General features: G+C 36.8%; 1 protein-coding gene across 3 annotated transcripts; it reads left to right on the forward strand.

Moving 5' to 3' along the window:
- The first annotated feature begins 2,899 nt into the window (after positions 1–2,899).
- Positions 2,900–7,812, forward strand: LOC129287665 (transcription factor PIF1). Of its 3 annotated transcripts, none has more exons than XM_054923890.1 (10): positions 2,900–3,366; positions 3,463–3,575; positions 3,672–4,494; positions 5,481–5,579; positions 5,664–5,729; positions 5,836–5,901; positions 6,151–6,555; positions 6,754–6,825; positions 7,143–7,227; positions 7,313–7,812. In XM_054923890.1, the coding sequence occupies exons 1-9, from the start codon at positions 3,340–3,342 to the stop codon at positions 7,170–7,172; spliced, it is 1,701 nt and encodes a 566-aa protein (XP_054779865.1). In that variant the 5' UTR covers positions 2,900–3,339; the 3' UTR covers positions 7,173–7,227; positions 7,313–7,812. The 3 variants fall into 3 exon arrangements, with proteins under 3 accessions (XP_054779865.1, XP_054779872.1, XP_054779878.1); XM_054923897.1 differs by having other exon boundaries at positions 3,471–3,575; XM_054923903.1 differs by having other exon boundaries at positions 3,497–3,575.

Consider the following 7,812-nt stretch of genomic DNA (forward strand, 5'->3'; position numbering starts at 1 on the left):
TCACGTAATAGAAGTTTTTGAGTGGCATGTCATTTTTTCTGTGTTGGCATGCACCTGAGACCAAATCCATCGAAGCAACCATCCCCCAGTTCCCATGCTCGGAGATAATGATGGACTCATTTAATGTTAAACCCATTTTATTGTATATTCAAAAATAATTTTAAACCTATTTATTGATTTTTTTTTAGAAAAATTATGTACCGGTTCAAGTTGAGAAAATTCTAAGTAATGCTTTTTCAAATAAAAAGCAAGATGTAATTTGGTTGAATCAAAGAGATGAAATGATTATTTTACCCCAAAAAAAAAGACGATAGAAAATTATAATAATCAGTGGTAAGTGGCAAGCTATAAGTTCAAATCTAGTAATGGTTGACCGTTAGTAGTCTTTTTTATGTTTTTTCCCCTTGTTGGCCCAAGCGGCTTTTCTTCATTTTACGCTTTTTATAAAAAAATTTGCACATTCACATTCACTCACGTGACATGTGAAATTTAAAGTAAATTGCATTGTTCCTAATTTATTTTCGGTTCATTAATTGCTCATAATATATAAATAGACACATCATTCTAGTTTTTGTTATACATAAATATATCAGTATAATATTTGTAATATTTGCTGGCAAAAACATGGCGATATTCATCTTACTTTAGTTTATTATAGTTTATCATCTGCTTGGCGGAAGAAATCAGTAATGATTATGTTAACAGTAATAAATTCTCTGCAATGATTAGAAGATCCAATTAAAAAGAGAAGAAAGCTTTACTCAAATTAATCTCATCATTTTCCCCACCTCTCTCATTATTACATCTTCTACTTTCTATGATATTTTCAACTAAATTTTATCTCAATAAAATAATTAAATATTTTTAAATTAACACCATCTTTTAATATCTATTATTTTTTAATAAAATATTTTCTTTAAAGTAAATATAAAATAATTTTTTTATTATAAGTACTTTAAAAAATAATAAATTATACGTTAAAATATTAAAAATACATTATATTTTTTAATAATCAATTCTTAAATGTAAGGAGTATATATTTACACAAAAGACATAATATTTTTTCATGTTAAATAAATATGTTTCAAATTTTTTGAAATAACTGTTTGATTTTCCCATCAATCCGAATTAGTGATGGAAAATTTTTTCCCCCAACACCAAAAAAAAAAAAAAAGCGAATGTTTTTGTAATTATAAAAAAAAAATTGGCCAAGCGTTCTTGTTTTGGGCCCGAATTATTCTCTGAGGGTTTTGAAAATGAAACTAAAGTTTCCCCTGCAAATGTTCAGTCTGTCTCTCTCACTCACTGTCTATCTTCTCTCTCTATGTATATAAACATAATTATATTACTTTTTTTAAAAAATAAATATAATTGTATATAGCAAGTAGCGGCGAGCGTCACTGCACCAACAAAATTTCAATCTGTATGATTGAGTCACTGATTTTTAGAAGACTGCATGCACGTAAATAAGTAAAGTAGCGCACACCATTTTTGGCTATTCACATATATAAAAGGACATTTGGATCTTCTTGATAAAGATGTCTCATTATTTATTTTTTTTAAAAGAAAGAAACAATAAATACCAATAAGTGAAGATGCAAACTGGCGTCCCATCTTGAAGATAACAATTTTTTTTTTTTGATAAGCTGAAGATAACAATTTTTAATCAGTAGGATAGAAGGTCCTAATGTTCGACCAATACTATTAATGCAAACTTTTTTACCTGATAGAAATTTGGAAAGGAATACAGTCACAATGACAATAATATAGTAATATGCATTACAAAAAATAATATTATATTCATAATTTTTTATACTTGGAAGTTAAGAAGAAAAAATAATATACTCTCTCCGTTAAAAAATATGAGGCATTTTTAATTGAATCTCATATTTTAATAAAGTAATTATCTACTTTTAAATTAATCCTATATTTTTATATTTATCCCTATTATACACCTTATCATAAATATAAAGTCATTATCAATAGAGGCACTTTTTAAAAAAATAATGATTACACTTCAAAAAATTAAAATATCTTATATTTTTAATGGAAGGAATATTTTTTATTGTACCGACTCAACTATTAAATAAAGCAAACTTCATCACCTAAGCTCAAATATATATCCTCTTTTAGGATACTGCCTCGTTGATTCACGTTCTTTTATATATTCCTCCCTCTCCAATGTTTTCTTTGAATACTATTTATATTTAAAATAAGCTTCATAAGAAGGAAGTGGTGGGAAAAAGAAAACTAGGTTGATGGGAATAAAAAAGCTTGGATTTGCCACACCATTAGGGGGTAAAGTTATCCATTAACGAGAGCCACTAATGAAAGAGAGGAATATAATGAATATGTAGGAGCATGACACTCCTTACTTCTCTTTTAAACACCTTAGAACCGAGATCCTCTCCATCTTCACAAAACGTAAAGCAACGCTTGGTCATGATATATAGTATTTAATAATATAGCATCTAAAGCCAGGTCAATTGGTCTTGTTAGAATTAATAAACTATTAAATAGTATTTTAATCATAATTTATTAAATTTTTTTAATTATAATTGATTTGACTGTGATTGGACTATGATTTTGGCAGTTAATCTTTAAATTAATATGGTTTTCAGTATCTTCGTTAGTACAGGAGTTTTGGAAATGATGGAGCCTCTTTTTTGATTAGGAAAAGTAAACTTAAAATAAAAAATACGAGTAAGTTACGTGGGGCGCACCTAGCCATTTATGTCTCCAAAAGACGCCCCCCACCTCCAGGAACCAGGTCCAGGATGGATCCGCCTCGCTCCCCATCTTCTTCCTTTCCTGACGACCTTAGCATTCATGAAAGCCAGCACAAAATAAATTAATTGAAGTGAAAAACCAAGAGATTTCAGTTCCAATTGTTTGTGTATATGTTATTGGCTGGAGAAAGAAGAAATGGGGTGTATTGGTATGTAGAAAGAATGGAGAAATGGGTTGGAAGAGAATGAGGGTGAGGAAAGGAGAAGAGGGTGAATATAGTGCAAACCGTCAAAATACTTTTTCGTCCTTTTGCCTCGCGTTATTCGGGGAGAGACATCTTATCTGTGAGTTTTGGGGCTGCTCTCTCTGTTAATCCCTAACCAAATCAAGCACTAGCTACCGGCCAGCGCTCAATCTTTCCTCAAAACTCCCCCACTTGTCCTTCCACAATTTCTCATCTCATGCCCACCGATTATTAGCACCCATCCTTATACACACTCCAATCCACGCTCAATCTCTCAATCTTCCCCAGAAATTCTCACCCACCATCACACCCTATATGCATATCTCTCTCCCATCAATTCCCAGACCCACAAACCGTGCAGGTGGATGGTGACTAGCTACAGAGTTGCACCTGTAAGCCATCTTTTCTGTTTGTTGATAGTTTTGACTCTGATCGATTGCTTCTCATGAATTATTCTTCTCCTTTTATGAATTTCTTTTACTGTTTAGCTCCACAGAAGCAGTATGAATCACTGTGTTCCAGATTTTGAAATTGAAATGGATGACGACGAATACCCGATACCCACGTCATCTGAGGTGCCCCGCCAAAAGAAGCCCTCCGTGTAAGCGCCTTGCAATCTTCCAAAATAAGAACTCCGGACAAGTTGTTTTTCTTCCGAGTGCTTGGTTTCTTTAATTAACGGTGAAAATTGGAACAGGCCCGAGGACGACATCATGGAGCTCTTGTGGCAAAACGGACAGGTCGTGATGCAGAGCCAGAATAATCGGCCTCAGAGAAAACCACCGCCAGAGAGGTACCCCGACAGCGTAATCCCAGCCGGTCCGTCGACAGGGAGGGAAATTCGACCCTCGCAACAAGTAGAACAACACTATCAGAATCAACATATCTTCATGCAAGAAGATGAAATGATTTCCTGGCTTCACTATCCCATCGTAGATGATCCTCCCTTCGATCAAAATTTCTGCCCCGACATCCTCTTCCCGCAGCCGCCCACTGTCAATAACAGTTCCATGCAGAATCCTGACCGTACGTCTCCCGCATCGGAAATCCGGCAACCATCGAGGTCGGTCGCTCCTCGGCCGCCGATTCCACCTCCACGGAAGCCGGAGCAGGTGCGGACGATGATACCGAACTTTGCGCACTTCTCCAAACACAATGCGACAGTTGAAGCGGGACCTTCGAGTTCGAAGACGGCGATGAAGGAATTGACGGTGGTAGATTCATGCGACACTCCGGCCTTGATGGCGTCGGCTTCCAGAGTCTCGGAGACTTTCAGAAACTCGGCGGAGCCTACAGAGCACGATGAGGCTCCTGGAACCCTGAGCACCGCAGGGGCTGCGGCTCCTTCGTCAACGTCGGTCGGCGGAGATACTGGCTTCAGGGAGACGACAACGTGCGAGATGATGGCGACGTCATCGCCGGGAGGTTCGAGCGAGGCTGCTGAACCGGTGGGGAGACATGCGGCTGAGGATCGGAAACGGAAGGGCCGGGAAGCCGATGAATCGGAGTGCCACAGCGAGGTGAGTGAATTTTCAGTTCCAGTGTCAGTTTTACCAACGTTTTTCCTTCCGCTATCGTGCTGGCGATGAGTGACGTCGATTCACTTGTGAGTTGTGAGTAAATTACTGCTGCTGGTTTTTTTTTTTTTTTTTTGACTAAACTACTGCTGGTTTTCACCTAAAAAAAATACCACTACGGTATTTACTAGGTTTTCATTTTTTTTAAAAAAATATTTTTCTAATTAAACGATCAGCGTCATTGTTATTTCACATATTTTTTTGTGTGCATGTATCAATATTTCATTTATATATTTATCTATTGAAATATCACGGCTTTTGTATAATAAAGTAATAATGTGATTTTATTTTTCATGTGAAAGTGAAATTAGTTAAGTAAATTTATTTTTGAATTAACACTTTTTCTTTTTGACTATAAAAGAAATTCAACTCAATATTAAACATAAGATAAATAAGGGGAGTATAGGAAGCATTGGTAAATGTAAATAGAAATTGGAAAAATAGGAGTCTTGTGATTTACTCAAACATAATAGAAAAGACATTTCTATTAAAAAAAAACTAACAAAGTTAAGTTTTAAACACTTCATTAAACAAATAGTGGGAAAAAAAAAACCTGCTTAGTTCAATCGATTGGTAGAAAGGACGTAAGCTATTGAATAAATTAGTGTTTATTAAGACTTTGCTTCAAAATGCTGAGAAACTCAAATCATTAGCCAAACTTATCACGTATTCCAGTGCTGGACGATAAGATATTGTAGCCAGTAAGATGGTCACTACTCACTACTAGATTGTCATTGACTCACACCATAGCCAATTAGGACTGAGAACTAACAAAAACCTAATAAAGTTAGCAAGGGATGCACTCCGATTCTTCAGCGTATTAGTTGAAACCTGGAACGGGGATGACTCAGATCAAAGACTCTCCTTATTTGTTATCTCTTCCTCATCTTCCAACGCTTCTTACTTTCCATTTGGTTTGCTGCAAATAGGATGTCTATGTTGAATCTGCTGAAGCCAAGAAACAAAACTGTGGATCATCATCTACTAAAAGATCACGAGCTGCAGAGGTTCACAATCTCTCGGAGAGGGTCAGTGTGTGGCATTGCTATAGCAATTAACATGTTCATATCATTTACTGTTCGTAATCTTCTTACGTTTACATTTACATGCAGAGGCGTCGAGATAGGATTAATGAAAAGATGAGAGCCTTGCAAGAACTTATTCCTCGCTGCAATAAGGTCCTACACTTTCCTGCTCATTTCTTTACAATATGGGGAGCAGGATTTTGGGATTAATTTTTCTTCCCAATAGCGGTTTATAACTTTGATTGCTTTTCTGGTTCAGTCCGACAAAGCTTCAATGCTGGATGAAGCAATTGAATACTTGAAGTCACTGCAGTTACAGGTTCAGGTAGGTTCTTCATTTCTTCTTTCTTCTGAATAGACTGTAGATGTACATAATCTAGCAGGCTGACCCTCAACTTAACAAAACGTTTTCGTAAAAAAGCACAAACCTCCTGTTGCATTCGCATTCGAAAGTTTTCACATCCCTTAATTCAGGCTTGTACTATAACTGTCACAATCAGTATGGGGATCATCGTTCGTGTATTTCAATCCATGGTCATATATCATGAATCACGAGTACAATTCATGTATGCAGATGATGTCCATGGGATGTGGGATGGTCCCAATGATGTTTCCAGGAATTCAACAGTATATGCCACCAATGGGGATGGGGATGGGCATGGGCATGGGCATGGGCATGGGCATGGAAATGGCACTGAATAGGCCACTGATGCCATTTCCCAATATGTTAGCTGCTTCTGCTATGCCTCCAGCGGCAGCAGCTCAATTGGGACCAAGGTTCCCTATGCCTCCTTTCCAAATTCCTCATGCCCCTCAACCTGATTCATCTAGAACGCAAGCAGCAGCTCCAAATCAATCAGAAAATAATACGCTTCCTTCCCTTGTCACACCTGATCCCAACCAGTCACGGATTCCTAACTTTAGTGATCCTTATCAGCAATGCCTTGGTCCCCACCAGATGCATCTGCAGTTCATGCAGGTAAATTTTGTCTTCCACTGTTTTTTCTAACCCTTCTCTCCTTAACATTCTCCTTAGTAATTCTTGAGATGACAAGCAGTGGGAGAACTGCACTGGCTTCCTAGACTTGCTAGTATTATAATTGAAGGTCAATTTTTTTTTCTTTTCAAGTTTTGTTGGATGAGCACATTTATTTATGAATCCGATTTTCTTAAACAGAATCAGGTAATGAACAACCCAACTGTCCAAGTACCAGTAAGAGCCATGGAAATGCAGAAAAAAATCAACCAGGTACGGATGTTATGCTTTTATCTTAGTCATCTACAAAAGTTTGCTAGTTATGGTGGAAAAGAAACGACGGTTGATGATGTGCATATTCACTTTGTGCTTATTGTGTTCCTGGTTCTCATTCTCAAGCTTCTGTGGAACGTTGATATCAGGATCTGGTTGTTTACTGTGTGTGAGATTGTGGAAGAAGCATTTTGTTTAAATCGATGTGGCAACATAATTGTGAATTGATGGGGCAGGGCATACTTTTCTTATTCGCATTATAGAACAGAATTAAGAATTCTTTTAGCTTCTCATAAAAATTTTACTGGTTGCCACAGAGTAACTATGAGGACGGAACCAGCGAGTGACTAAAAATGGCGCTTCTCACTGTTGCTATAGCTGGAACTAGCAACACTGACAATGGTAGGATACTGTATATATTGAAGGAGGAACACTGCATGCAATAATGATAATTTTCATTAACGAGGGACTTGTGTGTGCATTACAGGTTAGTATCCCGGCATCCTCAGCAGAGCTGCCAAGTTTTGTAGTGCAAGAGAAGGAAGTTTTTTGCTGTTCTCAGTATCAACCTAATCTATACAAACTGCTAACATGTAAAATATTTCCGTTATATTTATCGAGAAAAAACGTCGCCATTTTCAAGAGGAGGGATTCTTTATGTCATAATTAATTATTCTCGCCCTCTGCTTTCCCCCTCAAATTCTTGGAAGTGCCTGAGCCACAGAGTCATTCTGTCCTTATGATACGGGAAGAGGAAGCGGAAAGAAGGCGCAAATACAAATAAAAGACCCCTTCTTTATGGATGGAGCCTCAATTCTTTGACAGTGAAACATTTGTGGGGCTTTCCACGAGTGATTGTCTTTGGTCTAATTCAAAACTATAAATACCTCAAATGTCATAACACTAATGCATATACATTCATTACTGTGTGCCTGTGTTTTGTTTCTGGTGTTGTAATTAGTGTAAACCGTTGATTAAGAAGTTGAA

This window comes from Prosopis cineraria, unplaced genomic scaffold, assembly GCF_029017545.1.
Source record: "Prosopis cineraria cultivar Desert tree isolate PC_DT_omini unplaced genomic scaffold, ASM2901754v1 PC1, whole genome shotgun sequence".
Lineage (NCBI taxonomy): Eukaryota > Viridiplantae > Streptophyta > Magnoliopsida > Fabales > Fabaceae > Prosopis > Prosopis cineraria.

What these genes read in the sequence shown, in the direction of transcription:
- LOC129287665 (XM_054923890.1), top strand. Translation starts at nt 3,340, where the DNA reads ATGGTGACTAGCTACAGAGTTGCACCT. An exon ending in AATCGGAGTGCCACAGCGAG is followed by an intron (nt 4,495 to 5,480) that starts GTGAGTGAATTT and finishes TGCTGCAAATAG; the next exon opens with GATGTCTATGTTGAATCTGC. An exon ending in CACTGCAGTTACAGGTTCAG is followed by an intron (nt 5,902 to 6,150) that starts GTAGGTTCTTCA and finishes TCATGTATGCAG; the next exon opens with ATGATGTCCATGGGATGTGG.